The 27,760-nt window shown below is 40.6% G+C and overlaps 2 protein-coding genes across 3 annotated transcripts in view; one reads left to right on the top strand and one right to left on the bottom strand.

Moving 5' to 3' along the window:
* Positions 1 to 3,399, bottom strand: part of LOC129088835 (nucleolar protein 9) — a 10,277-nt gene extending 6,878 nt beyond the window's left edge. The window contains exons 1-3 of the mRNA XM_054596071.1: positions 3,291 to 3,399; positions 1,192 to 1,496; positions 86 to 322 (exon numbers count right to left, since the gene is read on the bottom strand). Of these exons, the coding sequence (XP_054452046.1) occupies positions 86 to 322; positions 1,192 to 1,417 (463 nt within the window). The 5' untranslated portion in view covers positions 1,418 to 1,496; positions 3,291 to 3,399. The remainder of the gene's footprint in view (positions 1 to 85; positions 323 to 1,191; positions 1,497 to 3,290) is intronic.
* tgm1l1 (transglutaminase 1 like 1) lies at positions 1,909 to 27,760 on the top strand. Of its 2 annotated transcripts, none has more exons than XM_054596070.1 (14): positions 1,909 to 1,976; positions 14,261 to 14,553; positions 14,727 to 14,918; positions 17,339 to 17,590; positions 20,232 to 20,350; positions 21,041 to 21,148; positions 21,516 to 21,693; positions 22,281 to 22,419; positions 23,775 to 23,967; positions 24,382 to 24,535; positions 24,856 to 25,140; positions 26,047 to 26,207; positions 26,307 to 26,443; positions 26,559 to 27,760. In XM_054596070.1, the coding sequence occupies exons 2-14, from the start codon at positions 14,262 to 14,264 to the stop codon at positions 26,701 to 26,703; spliced, it is 2,355 nt and encodes a 784-aa protein (XP_054452045.1). In that variant the 5' UTR covers positions 1,909 to 1,976; position 14,261; the 3' UTR covers positions 26,704 to 27,760. The 2 variants fall into 2 exon arrangements, with proteins under 2 accessions (XP_054452045.1, XP_054452044.1); XM_054596069.1 differs by lacking the exon at positions 1,909 to 1,976 and adding an exon at positions 9,285 to 9,485.

The raw sequence follows: 27,760 nt of genomic DNA, 5'->3' as shown, positions 1-27,760 counted from the left end.
TGAGTTGTTATTCATACATGTATTCCAAAGCTTTTCGTACAATTATGAGCAGTCTACCACTCAGAAATGTAGCATGTAAACCTACCAGTCCACCTGGATATCTGTCTGACTGCACTCTCCATCACGTGGCCTCCGCACGGGTTGCAAGAAACAACCTTAAACTCTGACCCCGATGCACCACCCAGCTCAGCCAGCACCTCCGCCACCTGGTCAAGACTGCACAGAGGGAGCAGCCGCTCCAGGGTGATGCTTCCTGTCCGGTCCATCCCCACAACCGTCGCTTTACCTTTAACTTCTGTCAGGACGTTCTCCACAAACATCTCTACAGAAGAAATATGAAGAGTCGACTGAGATTTATACACAGGCAGCAATGGAGCATTTACAATATTGAGTAATTACATTTTTTTTTATAGATGAGTAATTTTGACAGTAGTTGGAGGAACTGGAAAAATGATGGAGGAACTGGAAAAATGATGGCAGCTGAACTTGCTTGATATATTACTTGATATATATAATGCGTGGGCAATGCGACCACAAGATGTCATGAATATGCAACTGGAAGTTTATATGTACTTAAGTAACCAGATTACATAGGAAAACTAGGTTACGGGGGTAATTAATTGGAGTACGTGTTTACATGCACTGTAATAATCTGATTACTGTTAAGCCATATCAAATTTCTTCCCCTTACTTACTGTACTAGTAATAGAAGATTATTTCTTCTGAAATGCTAAGGAAAACTAAAATAGGAAGTAGAGCTGCACCTAATTATCGTTTTCATTAATCTGCCAGTTATACTAATTGTAATCCATTTATTTTATTATGTTAGAAAACATTGAAAACTGTTTGTCACAATTTCCTTAAGGTGACATTTTCAAATTGCTTGTTTGGTCTAACTAATTACTGAAAGATATTTAACACCCAACAAATATTTGGCAGCTCAATATTATAGATCTGACAGTTTGTACAGTGTTATAAACTTCAACAAGACACATTGGCAGAGGATTTTCGATATAATCCAACCTCACTTAAATATTTTGTTTTTACTAAATATTGCAGTTCAAAGTCACCAATTTTTGTTCTAATAAGATGGTGTACTAGTGTCACGTTCCTTTCTGATGCACATTTACAACTTTAGTCCACTTCCAGGTGTCTACTTGCTCAGATGTCCAGAAGAATAATCCCTCTCACCTCTCTCCTCATTTTCTTCAAAGCCTTCGCCGAGTCTTTCCCCAACTCGGCGGAAATAGCCCACGCTCAGGGCGTCCAGGCGCTTCTTGCCACTGTCTGCCTGACACCCTTCTCCTTCTTCTCCTCCCCTCCTCTTCCACTCTCCTCCATCGCCATCTTCACCAGGGTGTCTCCTTTTCTTTCCTTCGTCTTTCTGCCGCTTCCTTTCCTCTGTTTTCGCCAACATAGCATGGACTTCACAGCATGCAGGCTATGAGTAGAATTACTTGATCTGGTTAGAGAGGATGCACAGTTTGATCTTCTGGCTAGAAAAGGAAACAACAAAAAGTCATCGTTAGGATTTGATGGTCAAGTCGACATTCTCCTTATGCGCCAAACAGCACGTCTTCATCATGAGTGGTTTACGCTGCACACTAATGTTACTAAAATGTTGGGCTTTGATGCAAATACAAGTATTTAGTGCAACTAGTGCAATGCCCGTTGAAAAAAAGCCTATTCTCAAGAAGCAATCATACAAACATCTTCACACTCAACACTGTGCTTCCATGGTTTCGACCCATACGCCTGCCATGACATAGCTGATCACCAACACAAATTGCAGCTACAAACTGTCAGAAATGGCCCACAGTCTGGTTCACTGAAAAGACACCAAACTTCAACGTTAGGCCCCAATCACAACAAGCCTCATCACAACAGGTGCACATCACTTGGAAAAGCTTGCCGGGCAAAACAGCTGTGGGGGCCTGTGGAGCGGGCTGCTTGCACAACCAGGCGCTACATTAAATGTAAGTTAATGTAAATCAATTAAATCTGCTAATATAAACTTGTTTGCCTGCATTTGCCATTGTCCATTCCTACAACAATCTACCAGCATCAAAACAAGATGGCAGTGTAAAAGTAGTACAGCCCGCCTTTTGCTTGATTTGACCGGCTGCCTGGGCCAAGTTGGTCCCGAGCAGTGCGACTGTAGGTCTGGTGCTTAAAAGTTGAGTTAAAATATGACGCATTAATATTAATCTAACCATCAAGCAACATATAACTGAAAGCTCTACATGGAAATGTTAACATTATCCTTCAGGCGACAAAATATCCAGGCAGATATTAGAAAAACAACCTTTGCAGATCGCGGTGGTACCTGGAATGTGGTCTCACCTCCTGCCGTGACTTGGCTGACACCCACTGCTACTACCATCATTATTATTAGTCGAATTACTATTACTTTTCCCTATATCATTATTATAATTCTACTATAGTCATTGCCGCTGTTATTATAAGTAGTCTTAATTCTTTCCTTCGTTACTCTGCGTACTACTCTTATTATATCATATACATTGAATGTGTTGTAACTCTGTTTTGTTCTTCATTCTGTACACATGACATCTATTGCATTCTGTCCATCCTGGGAGAAGGATCCCTCCTCTGTCGCTCTCCCATAGGTTTCTTCCTTTTTTCCCCCTCCCCCTTAAAGGGGTTTTTTAGGGGAGTTTTTCCTGTGACAATGTGAAGGTTTTCGGGACAGAGGATGTCACATGTGTACGGATAGTAAAGCCCTCTGACGCAAATTTGTGATTTTGGACTATATATCTTTTTATTGAATTGTTACAAATACACGTCCCACCAACTTCTGCAGAAAGTTACAAAAGCAACGTCCAGCGAACGTTGGTGGAAAGTTAGGAAAGCCCCGTTGTTCGTTTTCCTAATGTTTGTTATAACTGTTGTGTTGTCGACTTCTGCCAACCCTGACATAGGACAACGTAAGATCAAATTGGAAATGATATGCAAGCAAGATATTTGGGCAACTGCAAGGTGTACCGCATTTACCAATGGTTAATGATTCCGACAGTGTCATTAGTCGTATAAGTTGTGACATATTCTTTATCATTGACATATTCTGTACAGAAGTACTCTACATATACAAGACGATAGCTGAGGAGACGTCCACGCTAACTCCCTGCAAGAGAAACGTGACACAAACTAGCTCGATATTTTCTTGAAACAAGTGGACGTCTTTAGCAAATTGTAAAATGCGATTTGAATGAGACATTTGGGTCGATAAAAACTGAATTTGTGGAAGGCAAGAAAAATGTAGTTTAACTCACGTGTAAGATATGAAGACCTGCCAGAGACTGCGTGTTTTGGCGCGTATTGATGACGTAGTATTCGTTCACCTTTTCTTCTTCAAATTGTTTAATAGTGGGTGGGGACTACCGGTAAAGGTGCACTACCGCCACCTAGTGTACTGGAGTGTGAGCCAGCGTTCCCTATTCCCTTAGAAGTAGGAGAAACACAAACAAACAGATAATTATCTGCATTAATCCAGTTCCCTGCCTCAATGGTAAATACAATTTTAAAAATCAATATTCCCACCCCATAATTTCTTCTTTTGCTTTTCTCTATGTGTTTCATAGTTCGGTCAGTGACGGATAACATGTTCACCGTTTCCTCTTCTACGCCACATTCACAAACCTGATTGATGTGTTCCCATTATTTGCATTGTTTTATTTAGCCCCGTGTGTCCTAACTTGAGTTTTGATACTATTGTAAACTCTCTTTTGTTGTTTTCCTATTGTTGTCATTCTTCCCATTTTTTGCCTTATTTCATAAAGCTTACGCTTTTTGCCAGGCAATCGTGATATTGCTCTGCATTACTGCTTCAGCTTTGGCTTCACTGAAGGGTACACCCATGATTGTATCCTGTTTCAACTGCTTCTTGTATCTTTTCTTGAATCATTGTTAAATTCTTAAAAATTATTATTTGTTAAATATATGCAACTACGCATAACATGAAAACAGACTATGCAGGTGTAGTGTTGCTTCCCTTGTGACCCAACCTACAGTGTCCTTCTTGAAAAAATAAAAGACTATTACTTAACAGTTACAAATACCTTTTACATTATAGGCCGTAATTAAAATAAACATGGCCTGACTATTTTGTTAAGTAAATTAACACCGATGTATATGGCCTCCAGCCAATTAATAAAACAAAAACTGACGTATTAATTCCCAGAGTGTTAATACTACAGATATGAAGTCTTGTTTTGACGATCTCTAGTTCAGAGATTTCCCCTAATGACTATTTGTTATTAACCATTACAAACTCTCTTGTGTTGAAACAAGCATGATGTGATTAAATATCTAACGGAGAATATTACAAATAATCGTTTGCTGTCCACATGTCAAACATAAATCATTGGTTGTTTGCAGTAAGTTAATTGTCAGTCATAAAATGAACTGAGCTTCAACCACCAGAGGGCAGCATGGTGAGTTTTCTGGTATAAGGATCCAATGACAACGGTCACCCAAAAACTACGTGAGGTAAAATGTGTGGCCTGGAACCCAAGGCTGCATGAGACTCAATCAAAGAAAGACCTGTAACCCCACTATAACACCAGTGACTCCTGACTTTATGAGGGCTTTTGATGTGAAAGACCTTGTACCTTCCCAAAGCAGGGGGACCTTGGTGGTTTATAGCTCTATATGCAGTAGAAAATAGAAAAGCCAATTTTCAATTTGTAGGCCAATTTGAAGGTCACCAGCACTTGTTTCGAGCCTTCTTATGAATAACTGTAAAATTATGAAGGATTTGATTTGAGTGCCAGAGATGTGAATGGTAAATGGACTGTACTTGAATAGCACTTTTCTAGTCTTCCGACCACTTAAAGCGCTTTTACACTACATATCATCATTCACCCATTCACACACTGATGGCAGGTTGCTACTAAGTTGCCACCTGCCAATCAGGACACTAATTAACATTCATACACATTCATACACCGCAGGAAAAGCCTGCGGGATCAATTTGGGGTTAAGTGGCTTGCCCAAGGACACATCGACATGGACTGCCAGAGCCGGGGATCAAACCGCCAACCCTTAGATAGGAGAAATACATAGATAAATAAATCAAAATAATCAACTCAATTGGAACAATGGCACTCCTGCCCTCTCTGTGCCAGTAAAGGCAGCGTAATACTTCTTCTAAAGAGTAACATATTCTTGCCAACCGTCTGTGTTGTCAAATGAATCAGATTCCAAGCAAGTTGAATTAGAAAAATGGGGGAAGAAAATAATATCTTAAAGGCTGAATGTACTTTCATTATTACGAGGTCCACTATCCAGTTAAAAGAGATAAATCAGATCTCCACTGATTAAAAATAATTAGATAAAGTGAAGGAGATGATTTAGAGATTTCAAAATGTCTGGGGATGGCGATGCCAGTCAGTTGGTTGTTGGTCCATCGCTTCGGTCCAGACTGAAATATCTCAGAAACTATGAGACTGCCATTTCCTATGATTGCCATTGAATTTGGTACAGCAATTCGTGTTCCCCTCTGGATGAATGTTATAATTTGTAAGGATAAATTTAATAACACCAGATCCCAATTTGGTTTTTTTCCCAGAAACCTACTTATTGTTATGACCAAATTGGGTCTAGTGATAAATTACTAATGTTAACATGCCAATATCACAGGCTAATATGGTTAACCTAGTGAACATTGTTATACCTGGTTATCATTCAGTCATCACGTCAGCATTGTCATTATGAGCATGTTAGCATTATGAAGTTAGCAATTAGCTTAAAGGCAACGCTGGGCCAAAATACAGAGCTGCTGTCGACACTTAGTGTTGTTAGACAGTTTAATTGAGGATTACCTAAATGTAGCTATACAACTCAATATAAGTAAGAAAATCATGAGGCTTCGCACAGACAATGTAAATGGAGAGAGCTTGTGGGATTAGAAAACTATGGAAAGCAATCATAAATGATTAAATTATGGTCTGCTCTTTGTAAATGATTCAACACTTTTCAGAAAGAAACACATTTCCTGTCTAAAACGTGCACTAAAAACCCCATAGCTTTGCCTTTAATAGACTACACAGAGGAGAAAGTGAACATTACATGCTCTGGATTTGTTGTAATAGCGAGAGCAGCACGCTTTAATGCAGAGAGGCAACAGCAACAGATAAATAATTTGTTCAACAGCGGAGCTCATGTTGGCTTTGTCTGTTTGTGTTCATCTCAGGAGCAACTGCAGCACATGAATGGGCGGATTCATGCCCGCACAGCAAACTGTGAATGTACATGGAAATTGATTAAGAGTCACACAGACACATTTCATCACACCATTGTTAAACACGCACAGCTCTTGATGAATCACACAAATCGACTGCAGCAGCAATTTCCAATGGAAAATACTCAACTTGTGCTTAATATAGGAGTGAACAATTAAAAAAAAATTACGGCACACATTAAAGTTGTCTTCTCTCTTTATCGCTCTCTGGTGTGGTTGCATGATAATATGATCATCAGGGTGAGAGGTTTCATTAGTCATAAGCGGAATGGAAACAATACTTCAGATGCTTGGTCTTCTGTTATTTCTATAGTAAGAGATGTTAGGAACCATATTTGTTGTCGTTGTTTTGTTTTTTTGCTGAGGGATGAGAAGATTCGATCTTCTAAATCAAAATCTTGTCTAAAAAGGCATTTGCATTTAGCAAAATGTCAAACTATTTCTTAAACACCATATGGACATTCAATTTACACGGTCTTAATCCACTGTATTATTTTTGATCTGGCTATTTTCTTATGTTTGGCAGTTTTCATTTAGTGTGTGTTTTGGCCTTTTTGATCCTCATAAGTTCAGAAAAGGTCAGAGGAATTTGGTTATTACTTAACAGTGACGTGTCAAAAGAGCGCATACCAAAAATATTCACAATGAAGCTCCTTGACACAAGGCCAATCCTGCTGTACTGTATGTTTGCAGAACAGAGGCGCTCATACGTTGTCCACACAATGAACAACGGCAATTGATTTTCAGTAAAAATGTATATATAACATAAAAACCACATTTCTCCACAATCCCAATACGTATTTTCTCCCACAAGTTTCCTTTGGTCCGCTGCTTTCCCACGTACAGTGTGAGAGCCAGGACCCAATCCCATCTGTTATGCTCAGATACTCAGCGAACCCAGGTCACCTTTATGTTTCCTCTCACGCCCACTGCTCTGTAGATTCCACAAATGTTGTCCCTGTCATTTATCACGCCGCTGTCAAGCCAACAAGTTGAACAATAAGACTGGTAAATGGTCTGCATTTTTCAAAATACAAATAGTCATGACAAAATGTAATGTATGCTCTATGCTCCAATTCTTCTTCTTCTTTTTTTTCAAATAATTTTTAGTAAATGTATTCATTCTTTGAAGTTATCTTATTACTTTTTTTTTCTTCTAAAAGGCTTTTTAAAATGTTAATGCAGACATTATAGCTGGAAAAAGCGCAGGTGTAACTTAAAACAATAGCAATGATTCACAATACACAAAGCCTGGAAGTGGCCCACCTGAAAAAAAAAAGCCACAGGGTAATTAAAATAAGATAAGATAAAATAAGATAATCCTTTATTTGTCCCGTAGCGGGGAAATTTACAATACCTTGCACAAACCTGACAACTACTCTTCAATCAATCATCTAGGAAATGATTGATTGTATTATTTTCATATGAGAAAATATAAACCTGTGTCTGACAAAAAAATTCAACTTCAACAGTCTAAAAATCCTTTATAATATATTGCATATTGGCTATTCAATACAAGTACGCCTGTGCCACAACCCCACAAATTATTTTAAGTGGTGTCCTTGTCATTGCTGTAATATTTACAATGTGTTACCAACTGTATTTTGTTTCATGCTGCCCCTACTTATCCTGCCTAAAGGATTCTCCCCCAACCCTGACCCAGACCAGATTGTTTGACCCCCCCTGCTGTGTAGCAGGAGGTAATGTAATATTTAATCCAACACTACTGGAATGAACAACAGTTTCCTCGTTCTAGGTTGACAGACAATCATGGTCCCCAGAGGATGAAGACTAGTGATTTGGGTAAGTGCTACCATGAGGTCAAGTTTTCACTTATTAAACGTAATTGACAACTCCGGGATGGATTGCAATGAAATTTGGAGATGCTCATGATCCCCACATGATGTATCCTTGTTGACCCCCTGACTTTTGAATGGAAGGCTGTGAAATCTTCTACAAGTATTCAAAGTCCTTTGAGGTGACCTTTGAACTTCGACATTTCAGCTAGCGCTACCATCACATTACAAATTCAGTTTCAATACTTGTTTTTACTTGCATTCAGATACCTGATAGCTAAGAGGAAAATGACTGGCATCTTCAGTTTCCCTTGGTAATCATGACTTCATTATGGTCTCCTTCCAAACCACAAAGATCGGTGGGAATTTCATCACATTTGGCTTTTGCTGTTTGGTAAGAATTACCTAATATTCATTACCAGCTATATGCCCTGGGCATCTTCTAAATGTTTGATTCTGTTACCTAAATCGGCCTTTTCGAGCTTGTTATCAGATGGTTTGAATTTTGGATGGGGGGTTTTTCTCTGTATACTGAACTAAGAAGGAGAACTGAAAGTGGAGTAGAGGTTGAATGTCCCTGATGACATTGACTCAATGTGTTTTCCTAAAGAGGAGGTTCAATCTTGCACGTTATTGAAACTGTGGTTCAGCTTTATCTTTGGGGGTTACCACTATGCGTTAGGGTTGTTACCTAAATATACAACATTTGTGGTAATGATAGTACAATTTACCCATCTTTATGGGCTGGAATTAACAGATACACTACTGTATGATTTCATGTCAACCCATACTGAAAATTGATATTATGATTGGCGTTACTGGGTGGGGCAATGCTGCGTTATTGTATAAATAGATGGCGTAATACCGTTTAATTGGATGAATCACCATACACATCCAAACAGCCAATACTTATCTTCCTGCCCTCTTCCTACTGTCTGCTTCCTGTCAATGTGTGTCGAAGTTACTCTTATTACTGCGTTACAAACATTCTTCCCTCAGACCCCCCTTCCCTCGTATGACATGGTGTGTGTGTGTGTGTGTGTGTGTGTGTGTGTGTGTGTGACGGGTGCGCCACTCGTCATGTAGCTAAAACACTACGTGCGCCCTAAAACTCAACGGGACCTCCCGGGTGAGGGAAACTTCAGTCTACGCAGGGTGGGGCTGGGAGGGCTGAGCTGCCAGGAAGAGGGGTGTGTGTGTGTGTGTGTGTGTGTGTGTGTGTGTGTGTGTGTGTGTGTGTGTGTGTGTTAGTGTCAGCTTTAAAAGTACCGTGCAGTACATTTCGGGACAGACATTAAGTATTCTGATACAAGAACGGAGCGAGTGAAGAAAAATCTAAACTTTTCCCAAAAGTTTGAAGAGATAATACGCGTACTCGGAACGAAGCGGAGGATTCATCGCGGAACAACAGCAGAATACTAACAGATAAAGTAAGATTTGCAGTTACTTCTACTTATGAGCGAAGAGCAAACTTGAAGCGGTACGTGCCGACCCAACGGTTTCTACTGTTAGACCAGATAGAGGCTCTCTTACAATTGAGCCTTAGAGGATGATCCTCCACAGAGAGAGAGGCTTACATCCCATAAAGACAGACAGAGACTTTTAGGCAAATCTACAATAAGGACAGACCATATCAAAAAAGTATATACAAATCCTACTCTGTTCATAAGGCTTTTTTTGTGTCTCTGTTTAACTTCATCAAACGTGGTTTTTCTCATGGTCTTGCCGCTCCAACAGCTCCACTGATTTGTTTCCAGTTGATAATAAGAAGGCCTTCAATCCTTTTAGTCTCCAAGAAGTTTGTTTGCTATCGTCATCACTGCATTTTTCCATATTCAGTAAAGAACAGTCAATTAGTTGAGGTATTTTAATGCACTCAGCCTTGTTGGTTGGTGGCCAACCAGCTGCAGCTTTCCTTTTTCATCTCACAGAGAGACCTTGACGGATGTGCAGTGCAGGGGATTGAAAACATTTTTTGTTTTGTATTTCTGCATGTGATTGCTTTTACTATGCTTTAACTGTTAACTTTTTTTTTCATAAATCAATACATCAATTTTATATGTCACCCGAAAAGAATAAGCCCGGCCATTTAAAGTTGCAGAGTTGTTGTTTGGAAACAGTGACTTGAATTCGAAGCGCTTATCTCAGGGGGCCAGTGGGCATACCAGAGGCGCCGGCATGCCAACACAAACCGACTAAGGAGAAGTGCAAAGCTGCAGAAGGAGAGGGCACAGCATAATGGAAGAAGAAGTGATAGGCGGGGGACAAAAGATGAAGAAGAAACTCTTGTTTTCAAGCTTGGCTGGTGGCTGTATTATTAATCCATTTAAATTTGTGCATTAAAGTGTGAGGGAAGAGCAGCCAGAAATTAGACTTGTGGAATGGCTTTTTATGGTTTTAGGGGGTTGAGTGGATGACTCTAATTGGGCAATTTTAAACCACCTAAGGTGCAGTAGTGAGATAACTTGGCTTTATTAAAGCCTGTGAAGACACAAATTACGAACAAAACAGCCTGAAGAAGCTTTTGTTCAGTTCTTACATTTGAAAATAACCCATTTTTGCAATACAATTTGGCCAATTATAGTTGTAGCATGCCTTTTATCAACCCAAATATTTGGTCACCAATTGTCTGAGTGGGTAGGAAAAAGGCAGTGCTAACCAAAATGTGTTGAATCCTGTGATGCATTCACCTCATTTCATTGCACGTGATGGTTTCTTTTCACTTAATCTAATAATGGAGCAAAGGCAGAATAGTTCAGTGAGCGTGACGTCAGTTTTGGGTGGGGGCCATGTCGCAATACACACAGCTGACTCGATCCATTGTGTCTATCACAATGATTACGAATGTTTTTGCCAAATATTTGGAGGATCTGGAAACAGTTGAAGCGAGGGGAATGTCATTTGGCCAGATGAACTCAAGAAATGAAAGAGTTGAATAATCAGAAGTGGCCCTAATATCACGCACAGATAGTGCACATTCTAAACTTTCACATGGATTTTGGGAGGCGCCCCTTCCTACCACCTCTTCCTCAGCTGTTTGCCCTTTGAACTGCATCACATAACTTAATAGCACCGCCTTTTTCCCCCTAAACCAGTGTGCTCAGCCTGTTTGATACGCCTGTCCGATGCAAATATTTAACCATTTAATGAACAGAAATGTGAGCTTTTACCAAAGACTCTCTTTGCGTCTTAACTTTATAAAATAGCCATGTGCTATAATTGCCTCAAATTAATCTTTGTCAACTATCCAGTCCCAACTTTTTGCTTTGAATTGCAAGTAGAATGCTCAAGTTTAGCAAAGACAAAATAATGGGACACGTGGAGTACACACAGAGCTAGTTAGATGTGAAATTGACCATTTGGTAATACCCTCTCCAACAGTGATTATCCAGTTATAGCGCCACTGCCAACTAGAAATGGCAGTGTGTTTATCTGCTCCAACATCCAACAACAACTTACTACAAACAATAGCAGCCTAGCCTCATCCTCCAAAGCCAAGCTGCATACTACTACTACATTACTTTTTAGGGTTGCAGTTTACTTACTAGAAAAAGCCTTGAACAGGACTGGAACCGAACAGAGCGTCACGTGCAGGAGCCTAAGTGCTCCTGCTTCAAGAGTTAAGCTAACAATTGTGGCTCTGTCTTGAGCCTAATGGTTTTGGGGAAGTTCACACTCAAGTTCACCCCAGGCAACAATATTAGCTTTAGTCTCAGTCTTTTAGCATATGTCATACAAGTAGCCATTAAGCACATCTTTAAGTCCCTTTTTGAGAGGTATTGTTTTGAAATTTACTGCATTAAAAGAACTCCCCTAACAAAAACCTTTAACAGGGAGAAAAAACGAAGAAACCTATGGGAGAGCGACAGAGGAGGGATCCTTCTCCCAGGATGGACAGCATGCAATAGATGTCATGTGTACATAATGAACAACATAACAGAGTTACAACACATTCAATGTATATGACATGAATAGTTTTTCTGCATCGCTTTGAGACAGGATTTGCCTGATTTTCGAAATGGTACGTGAATGAAAAAAGGCTGTTCTTGAGATCTGTTTTATATAAGAATTAAAAGACAGATCCTGATTAAATTTAACTCTGAGGTTCTTAACGGTAGTGCTGGATGCCAGAGCAATGCCATCTAGAGAAACTATATCGTTAGATAATTGATTTCGAAGGTGATCTGGGCCTAGTAGAATAACTTCAGTTTTGTCGGAGTTTAACATCAAGAAGCTGCAGGTCATCCAGGTTTTTATGTCCTTAAGACATGCTTGAAGTTTAGAGAGGTCTAACAATACAAGTACAGAGACAAGTCCTTTGTCTGAAGCTATTAGAAGGTCATTGGTAATTTTCACCAGTGCTGTCTCTGTGCTATGATTCACTCTAAATCCTGACTGAATATCAACAAATAAACTATTGTTATGCAGAAAGTCACACAGCTGATTTGTTACTGCTTTCTCAAGGATCTTAGAGAGGAACGGAAGGTTAGATATAGGTCTATAGTTAGCCAACACCTCTGGATCTAGAGTAGGTTTCTTAAGAAGAGGTTTAATTACAGCTAGTTTGAAGGCCTGTGGTACATGGCCCGTTCGTAAAGCCAGATTGATAATTTCTTATAAAGAATTGCTAATTAAAGGTAAAACTTCCTTGAGCAGCCTAGTCGGAATCGGGTCTAAGAGACAGGTGGAAGGTTTAGACTTAGAAATAGTTAAAGTCAATTGTTGAAGGTCGATGGGTGAAAAGCCATCTAAATATATTTCAGGTTCTACAGCTGTTCTAAGGTTACTGTATTTGAGGATTGATCGGTACTGGTTGAGGGCAGTAGATTATTAATTTTGTCTCTAATAGTTGAATAGAATGAAATGAGGGTACGAGAGGGAAAGTCCACCCTACCTCTCATTTCCGTAAACACTTTTTGTTTTCACTTTCCTTATGTTGACGTTTTGTGTATGTGAACCCGATTCCAAAATCTGAGGATGGGCAGGAAGGACCGGCTTATCTTCAATGTGACAAACGATCTAATTCCGTTGCGATTATTGGCGTGCTGTATGAGGGTGGGGATGTGACAGTGTGATAAATGTTCATATAATCTACAGTGCTGGACATCCGCAGTGTATGCGCACGCAAAGAGATATACACACAAACTACATTACTTCAGACCAGCTGGGGTGAGGCAGATGGAATCCAGCTGCTTACAGGAGGTATGTTAGATTGCTCAGGGAGTGTAGCCGACAAGGACAAAAGGCTGAACAGAACCAAGATGCTTTGAGAAAGCTTGACGGACGAGGATAGTGCACAGGGTGTGGTTATTGTGGGGGAAAGTAAAAGAAAGACTGCATTGCTGTTTTTATGATGGGGAGATAAAAGAAAAACAAAATCTTGGTGGAATGAAATGTGCTGCAGCACACTGCCAATGACCTCTACGGTGTGGACACTATGTCTTTCAGTCTAATGTACAATGTTGTTGAGCTCTTAGGCTTCTCACTTTTGTGTAGCTGTTGCAGATGGTTTTGGTTTTATTCATCCCTCTCTGAAATATTTGCTCTCACCACAATACATTCAAATTAATGGATTTTCTTTTGTGCCACTCACATTAACAGAAAAAAATTTGAATCTAGAAAATCCAACAGCAAGTTTCTGTTTGTAGGAAGGACAAGCAAACAAACCATAGCACAGTCAGCAGTTTTATGAGGAGCGTTTCTTTTGGAGAGAGTGGTGCCAAAAAAACAGTTTACAGCGAGGTCTGGGGATTATTCCGAGGAAAATATTCCAAAACGTGGTCAAATAACCCAAGGTATCTGCATTGATAGAAACAACTAATGCAGTGGTTCACAACCTGGGGGTTGAGACCACCAAATGGGTCCCAAAACAGATCTGAGTGATCACAAGGTTATTTAAATCCAATTGCATGCTTGTATTGTTTTTCTTTGAAACAAATTTAGGCTTCTCAGGATTCTAAGAAGCCTGTGATGAGGGGTCCCAATTGTTTCATTTTAATGGGTCAACCGCCAATAAATGTTGGGAACCAGGGAATTAGGGCTAAATGCATTGTATTATTACAATGTTTCAATTTAGATCCACTAATTGATCATTTACCCACATCTTGATCTGTCTACCATAACAAAGTGATGATGTTTTATGATGATTTGTATCTGGAATTGTATTCCTGAAATTGAAAACGCATTTTTCTACAATGTTACCTAGAATGCCAGGTGAGCGGTTGTCTGTAAGAGGCAGGTCTGATGTGGGGCGTTTCCCCGGAGCAGTCCCACCCACCAGGGTGGAGCTGACCATTCAGAAAGATGGGGAGAAGAAACAGGAGGAGGGAGGCTGTCGCAGCTTGTTCAGGAAGATGTGTCCGTGTTGCTGTAAGCGCCAGAACAGCACCTCCACTGATGTTACAGATAAGGTGGAATTTATCAAGGCCCCGGCCCCAGCCCCGGCCCCAGAGCCCGCAAAGCCAAAGCCTGAGAATGGAGAGTTGAAAGAAATGGAAGGTAATATCACAGACTTTTGGTGTAAATTGGGGTAATCAATTGAAAGGAACGTGTTTAGTTAAACTCTACTTTTTGCATGTTGCACATATTATGTTGACCCTTACATTGTCACAGCAGCTGCAATATATATATATATATACACTTAAATTTCATGTTAAACCCTCCTCTCTCAGAAATAAAGTTGTCGGTGAGTTCTGTGGACCTGCTGAGCTCCAAGACGGGCCGGAACAGAGAGGAGCACCACACCGACTTGTATCAGGGGGACGAGCTGATCATCCGCAGAGGACAGACCTTCCAGATGGAGCTGGTGCTCAGCAGGCCCTTCAATGCTGGCAATGACAAGCTGCATCTGGAGCTTAAAACAGGTATGGAACGGACAGAAAGTGTCTGTGCATGCGTAATCATACCTTCCAAAAGAATCTATATCATATGATGAAGAATTATAATCAATATGATTATTAGCAGCGGCAGAAAAGTTTGAGAGTTGGGTACACTATTTAGGCAGAAGGGGGGCAGTTTATTTTTTAGGGGTTAAAAAGCATAGCATGTTGTAATGGGTTGCATCAAGATGCCACTTTCAGGAAAATGCACTCAGATTGCCCAAAGTGGGAAATAAGGGATTCAAAAACTGAAACAAGAAGAAAAGGAAACAATTAAGCAAAATATATTGATAACTTAAAAGGCCACCGCAGCAATTTAGCATTGTACTTTCATAACTTTGGGGGTATCAGAAGAGACAGATTACAAAAGGATGAACAAAATTGAAGCAGCTGCGGCCAAGATATAATGACTTTTAGGTTCTAGTACAGGACAAGCTAAAAAAAACTTGATCCTATAAGTCCCATAATGCAACTCACAAGCATTGCGTTAGACCCTCCCCGCCTGGTAAATACCCACTTCTTTCAAACTCAAACCCCAAGTTTCTATTTAAAATTTGAAGGCCGAAACTCACTCCCATATAGTATTACTTCTAGGAATTCAGGAAGCTCCTTTAAGCCAGTGATTCCCATCCGGGGCTACTTGTACCCCAGGGGGGGTACTTCAGATTGTACCTCAACTAATAAAAAAAAAACTAATCAGCAGAACTATGCACATAGTGAGTCCATAAATTAGCATAGAGGTCTAAACTAAGCTAAATAGTTGAAATACTAGTTATAGATACAGGGCTTAAATAGCTACATTTATCGGATAAATGGTTGAAATAGAACAATAAACATGATTGGTGGTGCCGATGAAGGGGTACTTGAGTTAATCTGACAGGCTTGTGGTTGTAGATTATACCGCACCACAGAGGATGTTATACAACTGCTTTCACAGGCTGAGTAGTACTTTCTATGATGTGAGAACTGATCTTATTGAGTAGAATTGGTTGAATGCCCCTTAAACCAGTAGTTGCTACAAGCCTGTGTGAAACGAGGAGGACTGAGCGACCGGCTCAAAACAAAGCATGGGAAATGTGGTCAAAAGGCCACGCATAGCAAGCACATTTAAATCGAGCAGCAGTTGAACCGTAGCTACACCACAAGTTTTGGATTCCAGCCACCACCTCGCAGTGTTTACAGCTTCCAGACTGCAGGATACCGGACACCTCGCTCTGGTATTTACAGGCCTCATACTACAACGATCCACTACGCACTTGGGAATAAATGGCCCTTACATCACCACAGAGGTGTGATTTACCATCACCTGCTGCTAAGATAGTTACTTGGGAGGAGTGGAGGAGAAACAGAATCGGCACACATAACTATCTGATCCTCCACATTTGACAGGCCCCCCATTACCTTTGCTTTCACCGTCGCATTTGCTGTGAAAAAATCCTAAGTGCAGCACTAAAAGCTGTTTTTTTTGTTCAACTAGGAAGGTGAATAAGGATTCTGAGTCAATTTTCAAAAAAAGGTTAGGTCGATCTGGCTGAAAAGAGTGTTTTTCATTGATTTCCTTTTGAACGTGTCCTTAGAGGTGAGAGAGGAAGTCCTGGCTGCGGTTGAATGGAGAACAATGGTTTCTTGATAAACTCTATATTTGTTTAGGCAAATGGCAGCTAAAGCCCAGCAGGGTGCAACAAAGCAAATTGTTCAGAGGAAAGCATCCAATAATATTTTTTATAACATCTCCGACATATAAACCAACACATGTGCATTCACTTTCTTTGGAACATGTTGTAGCATACCAACTGAAGAGGTATTTATCATCTGGCTCACACTTGGACCATCAGTGGTGTTGGTCTTCCCAATAGGACCATTCAAACATACAGAAATGTGTTTCTGAATTGCAGATTTTTCATATCAAATTATTTTCTTGATACTTCCTTAGCTAGATATTTTTTAAAATATCTAGTGGTTCACAGCAAATCAGTTACATGCAGTTACATGCAGTATTTTGGGAAATACCCGTATTTGGGTTCTTGCCAAGAGTTAGATGAGAAGATTGATACTACTTACACATTTGTCTGTGAAGCTCAGGCAAACCGGTTAGGTTAGCATAAAGACTACAAGCAGCTAGCCTGGCTTTTCCTAGATAAGTCATTCTCACTCTTGCATTTTTATACCACCTAAAGAAGCGACATATAACTTATCAATTGAGGTGCTTGAAGGCTAACATTTAACTTTTTAAATTCTTCATTCTAATACAGTGTTAAGGCTGGGATTTCATATTTAACAGACAGATGTGAGTGTGGTATCAATCTACAATTTCAACAACCATATTGTACAGCACCACAGGCAGTTGTTCTTGAAAGTTCTATTACAGTATTTCCTTTTTACTTAAATATAACTGTCTGTTGCAGGTCCCATGCCCTTGGTGTCCAAAGGTACCCATGTCATCATCCCACTTGTGGATCACCTGGAGGACGAACGCTGGGAGGCCAAGATCGTAGAGCAGAACGGCAACAAGATCAAGCTGTCCGTCAACTCGCCAGCCAGTGCTGTGATTGGCCTGTATGGGCTCATGGTGAAAACCAGCTCGTCAAAGTGCGAGGCGGCAATGACTCACGACTCCACCAAGAACATCGTCATACTCTTCAACCCTTGGTGTGAAGGTAAGATTGGCAGCGGGTGTGAACGGAGGGCAGAGGGTTTACACAGATCGAGGGCAGGAATGTTGAAGAGGGGAAGGAAAGAAGATGAGTTATAGGTGATAAGAGGAGAAAACTGTAGGAGGAAAACACAGACAGCGTTGCATAACAAAATGTCTAGAATTAATTATTATCCGGCTTACTATTGTAAGCCGGATAATAATTAATTCTAGACATTTTGAGGTGGAGTTGCTTCAAAAAGTCAATGTTTTACCTCTCGGAGAACTGTCTGATACAGGGAAAGTGTTCCCAGAACATAGCTGCTATATTACGAATAGCCTCAGCATTCCAATGGCCAGTACTGGCACAAAGTCTGTCTGTTTTAATCTGTGAGAGGAGTCCTGATATAATGTAACACATGGGTGAGGAGGGCCAACTCAATCCATGAGCGTGTTGCTGTCCATCAAAAAGCTACAGCGTGACCTTGTAGGAGTGTTACATAACCCCACTGGCTATGATTCACGGCTGCTGGCTCACTTGGTTATTTTATTTATTATTTATTTAATTTATTAATAAATGTACATAGATAAAAGGTTTTACATTTCAGTTTTTCTCTTAGTTAGTTAAGCCTGCATTAACAGATTTTTGGGCTACATGGGGGAAGATGAAACAAGCTGTATATGGCGTTATGGGGGGGCATGCCCATTGGTTGTGAGTAGGTTTTTGGACATGCTGCAGGGAAGTGAGGAAGAGTTTGGTTGTGATATTAGTATATCCGGTTGCATGTTATGATTGTATTTTTATTGAATGTGTAAGCACATCCAAATTGCACCAAATGTGACAAAGCAGTCCATGGGGTCCCCAACAATATAGCTACCAAATGTGGAGTTTATCAGATAAGCGGTTCTTGAGACAGAGATTCCTGAGTTAGATATGGCTAACGTGTTAGCTGAATTTTGTCTATTTACACACCCAGCTGAACAACATTAGCATTTAGAGGGCTGTGTCTGGCAGTCAAATGGTATAGTAAATCTTCTTTTACATCTTGGTCCTGTTTCACAAAAAAAGACTTAAATAAAACTGATAGTCAGACTTTAGATATATGTCTAAATTCATCCATCGGACAAATTGTCTAGTTCTACTCTATGTAGGTCTAATTTACCATGTGGCCTTCGCCATAATGTCAGAGGTCAGTCTCATTGTTTTAAATTACTCATATTTAAAACAATTATATAATAAAGCCTTTGGAAATGAGGTCCATTGTTTATTCTGCTGACCTCAGCTTGCTGTGCACTGTAAATTCACTGCACAGGATATTTGACAAAAAATAAATATATTTGCAACACAGCAAAATAAAAAATAAAAAACAGTGGACCTGGATTTGATAAAAGAACATTCTGTCTTTTATTATGGCATGGTTGCTTTTGGCAGCAAGCCCAATCTCCTCTTCCCTCTTTCAATCTCTTCTTTCCGAGACCAATCTCTCCCTCACGCTCATAAAATTCAAAATCCTACAATTACTGTATAAAAACGCCACGGGGCGAGCTCACAGTAATCCTGCAGCTGGTGACAACCTGTCCTCTCCCTCGCTTTAACTGCCTCCATGTGTATTTCCTGCCTTTATGTGCCTTTCCCACCCAGTCCCACACCCTGCATGCTATCTGTTGACCCAATCCTGACTCCATTGCACCATTGCTCTGTTTTCTGGCCTGCTCCTCCTCCTTCACTACCTCCTGTGTGTGTGTGTGTGTGTGTGTGTGTGTGTGTGTGTGTGTGTGTGTGTGTGTGTGTGTGTGTGTGTGTGTGTGTGTGTGTGTGTGTGTGTGTGTGTGTGTGTGTGTGTGTGTGCCTGTTTCTCCCCTATATTGCAGAAATAATCAGTAAGAAGAAATGAAAAGCAAAATTATCACAGCTGCCAGATGCTGTCAGCCTCAACCTCTCCTTTCTCCTGTAAAATCTCAAGACACTCTGTTATGCTCCACTCCCCCTCACCCATCTCCCTCCCAAGCATAACTTCCCCCCTCATTTGTCCCTCATGACTTTGTTAAACCTCTTCCTTCCACTTGATTTTTTTCTCATGTCCATCTTGAATACTCTGATGCTTTTACTGCTCTCCCTTTCTTTCTTCTCTTCAAGTACCTTCCCTCCACCCACTGGTAACCACGGTGGCAACAGTAGGAGATTAAAAGCTATGGAAAAACAAAGACACTGTTTTGTGGAGTTAATTCCAGGGGTGCACGCCCAAGTCTGTAGAGATGATGTCACTCAAAACCGACCGTTTCCCATCAATGAACGTGGGCCCCACTGCAAGGTCCATGGAGTCATTGTGTTTCCTAACCACTTCCTGGCCTAGGGGATTCTCTCACAGAATTTGTAAAAAATAAATCACCTTCTTAAGTGATTTAGTCACTGAATTGGTGATAAAAGCCTTGATTCTTGGTAACTTTTAAAGACAGAGAGGAAGCCAAAATCTTGACTAGAGCATATCCTTGAACAAGAATCCTTCAGTTCAATAAAAAAAAGTGTTCCCTTGTATTTCCTGTCAAGGCTGGGTTAAGGATAAAATTGTAGTGTTGTATGTAAAAGTAAGAAAACTCAAGTGTATACAATGTAGGATGAAAAACTGTCAGTATTATAACGCCAAATTATTTTCATGTATTTACAGAGGACGCAGTGTTTTTGGATGATGAGGAGGAGGCAAAGGAGTATGTGCTGAATGACACCGGGAGGATTTACTATGGCACAGAGAAACAAATAGGCACCCGCACATGGAACTTTGGCCAGGTACGCCTTGAGATGCATTCAAGTTGTGACTTGAAAATGCTGAATTTATGTTCTTTTTATGAACATGACATCGTTGTCTGTGGCACTCCCGCTGAAGATTGAAATCATTATACAAATATATAGTTTTATGATTAAAAATGCTAAGTAAATTTGTATAACAGCTTGGCACAGTACTTTTTGTTAAAGGTTACTAAAACTAGAGTAAACTGTGTTTTAATTGGGGACTATTTTAAACTGCGGATTGATACAAAATTGGTGCACGAGTGAGCATCTCAATGCGATTATCCTGACTAAAGGTTAAATCAAATAAATAAAAATACTAATTTCCCGCAGCAGTTTTATTCATTTATCAGTTTCACATGCTTTTAGTTATGTTTAGTAGCCTTATCAATCTTCCACCATCTGCCGTTGTCAACTTTACCTCCATTTGTGCTGAAAGAACCGCACCATGTTCCTCTTTTGTGCCATGAAGCAGTCCATAATTGTGAAATACTGTGAAGCATGGAGGCTGGTAGAAGCTGAAAATCCTATTTGTAATTTGTGCAATTTCTCAATTATTGTAGTTTTTGTTTATTAAAGTTTTAATATGACATATATTTAGATTTTACCCAACATTATGATCAAAATCCCAATTTGAATGAACTAATTTCCTTTGCTGACGATTTATGGGTCTTTCACTTGGGGCTTTAGTTTCACGAGGGAATCCTGGAAGCATGTCTGTTTATCCTGGAGAAGAGTGACATGCCACCATCTGGCCAAGGGGATCCTGTCAATGTGGTTAGAGTCATATCTGCGATGGTGAGTTTATATTTATAATAATATTACACTATCTCAGGATATTAGAAATACTGAAGACAAGTCCCAAAAGGCTCAAATTTCATTTATTCAGTTAACTTGTCAATTGTATATCTGTGAATTTCATTTTCCCAACATGAAATGCTGTTTCAAAGCAGTCTCCATACTGCCAGAAATAATACCTTCCATGTGTTTTAATCATAAATTGCAGCTAACCTGAGCTAACACATTTCCGTGAACAACGCAGAGGACACGTGTCTTTATCAATAGCTAAGATCCTAATCATGTTCTGCTTGGGAAATTATTATTTTAATTGAATGTAAATGAGAGCAGTCATTTGTAAATGACTGGGTCACCATCCTCTTTTCAGATAAACGCTCAGGATGACTTTGGGGTTCTGGTGGGGAACTGGTCTGGGGATTACTCTGATGGAGTCTCTCCTTCGGCATGGAGCAGCAGCGTGGAGATCCTGAGGCAGTACCACTCCTCCAACGGTACGCCTGTGTCATATGGACAGTGCTGGGTCTTCTCTGGGATCACTACAACGGGTGAGTTTGACGGAAAAATAAATAAATAAAATAAAATAGTGAGAGCATGTGATACTGTCGTGGTTGTGTGTGTGTGTGTGTGTGTGTGTGTGTGTGTGTGTGTGTGTGTGTGTGTGTGTGTGTGTGTGTGTGTGTGTGTGTGTGTGTGTGTGTGTGTGTGTTTTCAACGGAGCAAAGTTCCCACTGGACACGTGGATTTGATCAACAAAAAGATCTTGATCAGGCCCTGTTCATTAGGTCTCAGTACTCTTCAACAGAGGACCTCATACATTGTGCGTGCACGCAGGGTCCCTCAAATGGTAGTTATAGCTGACCTTAGCACCTGATAGCAAGCCGTAGCTCATATACACCCTAAATACCTTGCATTGGCATTCCTGTCATACCTCCTACTTTTGTCACTGATAGAGCCACATGTGTTGCTTTCAGTCAGCCAGGATAATAAAGTTCCATGCAACCATGCAAATGCCATCATAGTGGAAATGTCTGAAGTCATTATGTGCAAGCCCTAGCATCTGGGAACATAATTCAATTGTGAAATGACCTCGTAAATTGATTTTTAATTCATCTCCGTCTGTCTTTGTTAACAGTGCTGCGTTGTCTGGGCATACCCGCCCGCAGTGTGACCAACTTCCAGTCTGCTCATGATACTGACGTGTCCCTCACCACAGATGTGTATCTTGATGAGAATATGGAGCCGATCAACCACCTCAATAGTGACTCTGTGTGGTAAGATAACTTTACATGGCCAGGACACCATGCTGGGAAAATTGCATGCTGCTAAATCCATACCTTAGGAATGCGCCATATATTTAGATCTGCTCAGAAAGCAGTCGTCTCTAACCTGAAACCTCAGAGACGTCATGCTCGTCCAATTATTTGCAACTGCCTTAAGGGTGCGGATGCTATCTGGTACTACTGTGTGCTTAAAGGTGCAATATACGAGATTCAGATAATTAATATAGCCGCAAACAACTATTTACTATCTAAAATATAGTGGAGTAAGGTCTTCCTGGACAGAGAATAAAGTCGCTCTCCCTGTATCTGTCTTGTAATCCGAGTTTCTACTTGGTTTGTTTACATAGTCGGGCCGGCCCACATGCTTTTAATGCATTTTAGTGAATGTAAATGTGCCCCACCGGCTAGATCACGGCCGCAACTCTGCACACATTTTGGCAGTTATAGCTGATAACGCCATCCCAACCAACACATTTTTGCAGAAGCGTAGCACCCACCCTCTGGTTCACCCTCAGCTAAACACTGTCTGTAACTGTAGCTATGTCAGCAGTTTTGCAGTAGTTTGCAATGTTAGAGCGCTGTTAGCTGAGAGCCTGAGAGACTCCTGGAGGCAGTTGAAAAGCTAACAGTCTTGTATATAGCACCTTTGGAATGTCCCAAAAATGATGGGTTCCATTTCCTGTTCCTTTCTAGCAAAGTACACCAGGCACTTGTTGCGATTTAGCTAAATGTAGCAATGCCAGCTTCATTTTTTTTCCATTATTCCTGTAACATTTAGGATCCATACTTCGTTACTCCTCGTTATCGTTTTTACAACATTGTATCCTTACTTGATTCACAAACATGAAATGTTATGCCATTTTTGCCTAACCAGCACACACTTTCATCAAAACCATGGTAAAACAAATCTGGAATTAAGATGCCTCTAATAAATTTAAATGAAGAATATGTGATATTTAAGAATTATTTTAGCATTTTTGTGAAATATTCTTATTCGTTGTCTTTCCGAGAGTTCGATGAGAAGATTGATACCAATCATATATGTATTCATCATAATATTTGTTAGATATGAAGCTAAGCCAGGAGACAGTTAGCTTAGTTTAGCTAACCTGGTCACCTGACCACCAGCACCTTTAACGCTCACTAACTTATCTCGTACAAAAACTCGTACAAAAACTAAAGAGTAAAAAAGTGGACAGAACAAAGCTAGCTGTTGGTCCCTATTTTCACTTATCTTTATGCTAAACTAAGCTATCTACCTCTTGTCACAAAGAAGAGTATTTTTCAAAATGTCAAACTAGTCCTTTAAATGAGACCTGAAACGAACATAATTTAATCCCATCTAGGAACTTCCACGTATGGAATGACTGTTGGATGGCGAGACCAGACCTGCCCCCTGGTTATGGAGGATGGCAGGCCGTTGACTCTACTCCCCAGGAAACCAGCCAGGGCACCTTCCGCTGCGGCCCCGCCTCCGTCAATGCCATCCGCTCTGGACAGGTCTACCTGAAACACGACACGCCGTTCGTCTTCGCTGAGGTGAGTGTTTGAAATTGGCAAGTGGGCGTTCTCTCTAGGCTCATTATGATTACTAAAGTGAAGGGAATGTGGTCAAACTAAATTGCAGGCACAGATCGACTAAAAATGAGGACTTTAGAATGTATCAGACACAAATTGTGAAACTTTAATAGATATAATTTAGTGCATATCTGCAGACACCTTCTTTAGCAGCATGCATTCTTTTCAAATAGAAACTACTTTCCTGGGTTCCTGTCTCTATCGCTCAAGAACCGAGCTCACAGCGGAATAACAAAGAATTAATTTCTTCCCTATCCGCTTGTATGAAACAAAGATTAATAATGAATAAGGGTGATGTGCACTTTGGTTCAACTTCATCATTGATATGAAAGGCAAACTTTTCATGTAACCTACATGTTGATACTTTTCTATCAGGTCAACAGTGATAAGATCTTCTGGCAGAGGAACCTGGACGCCACTTTCAGACAGATCCACAGTGAGAAGAGAGCTGTCGGTCACTGCATCAGCACGAAAGCAGTGGGCTCTGACAAGCGGGAAGACATCACACACCTGTACAAACAGCAAGAAGGTACTGGCAACCATTTCGTACTTTGCTAAATGCATTTTAACCCAAGATTGATATTCCCGAACCAGACAGAATTATTTCTACACTACCTGGAACACCCTTAAAATGTAATGATTTAATACTTTTTTGCTGCAGAGATCATTTCGCTGTACATTCCCCTTAAGTGACCCCACAACTGTTCACCTGCTCTTCACAATATTAAAATATCTGCCTCTTGTTTGCTTTGTTTGAAGGACTGTTTGCCATATCTCTTGTGTCCGTCAATAAATCCCAAAACATCTGACAGAATGAGGTGCACTCACATTCTCCTTCGTCTGTACCAGGTTCGGTTGAGGAACGCATCGCCGTGGAGACTGCCAGTCGCTTTGGCAGCAAGCCATATGCCTACTCCACGGCCATGGCAGAGGATGTGTGCATTGAGGTGAAGATGGAGGGCGAGGGGCCCAGGATGGGTGTTGACGCCAAGCTGAGCATCCTGGTGAAGAACCTAAGCTCACAGCCGCGTCAAACCACTCTGCACAGCCAGGTGGCCGTCATGTACTACACTGGTGTGCTGAAGGGAACCATCAAGAAGGAGCAGATGCCTGTGGAGCTCTTGCCCAATGAAGGTGGGTTTTCCCCTGAGCTTAAAAGCTGCTGTAATTCATTTTTTCATACTAACAATTGATCAAATGGTCACATGTATGAAAAAAGAGGTTGCCCACTGTGACAAACTTACAATTACCATCCAACTTTCCCTTCAAGCCAAGTTCACACTACACGACTTTCAAAGAAGTGACACGCTACAAGATATTTCACAGGTGGAGGAATTCCCTGATGAGGTCTCTAGAGAATGTTTTGTCATGAAAACACAATCGAGAAGTGACTCGGGCCTTATGTAGATCCTTATTTAGATCACTACATAAGGTAAATGAGCTAAAGTTATTTAGCTTCTGATCTGGGACTTTTGTCAGGGAGCTCCAAAAACTGTCGGCGAGTTGAAAATCAGGGCTGTAGTGTGAACTAGGCACACATCTAAAAAAGGGATTTAGCTTCTTTTAACTGATTGTTTTGGTCTGCAACTTTACTGTCTTGATTCACTCTTGTGCTCTTGGTAAAAAAAAGCAATGTACAATACCTATCCATGATCAAACAGCAGGCAGACAAAGATAACAATTAGCTGGTGATTATTCTCTCAGGATCTGGTGGAGACCAAAACATAGCTACAAGGAGAGAACTGAATGCTGTAGTCTCGCTTTAATGCAATTTAATCTACTGGAACAGCCAGGGGAGCTTTGGTACTAGGCGACTGTGGATTTGGATTTGGATTTAACAAAAGAGTTATAACATTAATGTGTAAGATTTGAAGGTGCCAGCTGGGGTGTTTCTTAAAAAACATTTGACAGAGCCAGGCTAGCAGTTCCCTCTGTTTCTATTTTTTGTGCTCAGTTAATAATGCAAAACAAAAAAAAATTGCATAGTAAAAATGCTTAATACTAAGCCCAGACCCCGTTTCTGTTTCTCTCTCCACACAGAGAAGACCATTGAGTGGATGCTGCCCTACCAACAGTACCAAAACCAGCTGGTGGATCAGGCAGCTCTGATGCTGACCCTGTCTGGAAGAGTCAGTGAGACCCAGCAAGTATTAGCCAACCAGACCACCTTCAGGCTCCGTACACCTGACATCAACGTCACGGTAGGTTTTTTTTTATTTACCGTGCATCTTTAGGATTACCTCTAGAGTAAAATGATGATTTTCCCCACTCCTGACTCATTTTGAATTGCTCTCCGACAGCCCTTGGGTGAAGCTGTTGTTGGCAAGGAGATGGCAGCCAAGATTACCTTCACCAACCCTCTGCCACGGACGCTGAAGGGGGTGGTGTTCAGAGTGGAGGGCCTGGGTCTGCAGGAGGGCCACAAAGTGGTTGTTGGGTAAGAACATGCAACATTTACTTTTTCTTTATCTCCTTTTCTCTTTCACACACACGTTGCCCTCAACATTTCCCTCTCAGGACTAACATCCCACTCCTCTTTTTTTCCCTCTCAGCGATGTTGGCGCCCACTCTACAGTGACACTGACAGAGCACTTCATTCCCACCCAGCCTGGACCCAGGAAGCTGGTGGCGTCCCTTGACTGCAAACAGCTCACGCAAGTGCACGGGGTGGCTGATATTGTCGTTCTTGAGCAATGAGAAGCAACATCACTTCCTGTCTTCTCACTTGTTCCTCATAAAATATGAGCAGATAGCCCCTAATTATATGAAAAGTGTATATGAAAATATTCCTGTATCTTAAACAATCTTGTGGGTTTTGTACCACTGGATATTTTTAAAACTATGAGAAGACAATTAACAACTCTAGTATTATCAGTATTATTTACTTTTATACTTAAATATACATTCACACTTATGCCTTGCTTTGAAATGTCAAAACTGTGGTGACGTCTGCAGCATGGTTTAAAACCCTGTGCAGCAAATTAAGTGCTTTGATTAACAAGCATTCTTATATTGAAGCTATGAAACCTGATTACACAGACCGTCCAAAGACCAAAGAATGTGAAGCTGCAGACAGTCGGGTCATGATCCCGACTTGATAATGTAAATACTGTATGTTATAAGAAAAGAATGTGTAAAGTGCTGTCAGACAAAATGAACCTCTTATGGCTTACATGAAGGAAGGGTACCGAGGGATGTTTTTTAAAGGGCGTGGTTTGAAATTCGATTGACATTCTGCAAAGGGCACGTTTTTACAATTTCCCAAGTTTTTTTCCTCGTCAAATTTAACTGATTATTTAATTATTGTTGCCATTGTTCCGTACCAATTAAGGATGTAGATATCCTAAAAAATGGGATCTTCAATGGACATGGCTAAAAGGTTGTTTTAATCACCAGATGAAATGCGAAGTTAAGATCTCCTTTTGCAGAATGCAAAAACTGAAAGTTCCCTTGGGAAGAATTCTACCAGATATTGTCCTGTGTGTTTCTCCATCATAAGGTGTGTATATTAACACTGGAGTCAGCTTTACAGTATATCCCTGCCGGATTGGGCTCGTCGCTGCTGTGAATTCCAGCAAACCATATCAGACCACAGTGGCCTTAATTCGCCTGTGCTTTACCCGGATTCCCGGCTGTCTAACTTGAGCACTCGAAATACAATGTGAAAAAAAAAGTATTTTAATAACAATACACTATTTATCTACCATATCTATTTTTCTGGATTGTATGTGTTGTGATAGTAATAAACCCTGAA

Source organism: Anoplopoma fimbria, chromosome 3, assembly GCF_027596085.1.
Source record: "Anoplopoma fimbria isolate UVic2021 breed Golden Eagle Sablefish chromosome 3, Afim_UVic_2022, whole genome shotgun sequence".
NCBI lineage: Eukaryota > Metazoa > Chordata > Actinopteri > Perciformes > Anoplopomatidae > Anoplopoma > Anoplopoma fimbria.
The sequence above is the reverse complement of the archived record's forward strand: the minus strand, read 5'-3'. Positions and strand labels throughout refer to the sequence as shown.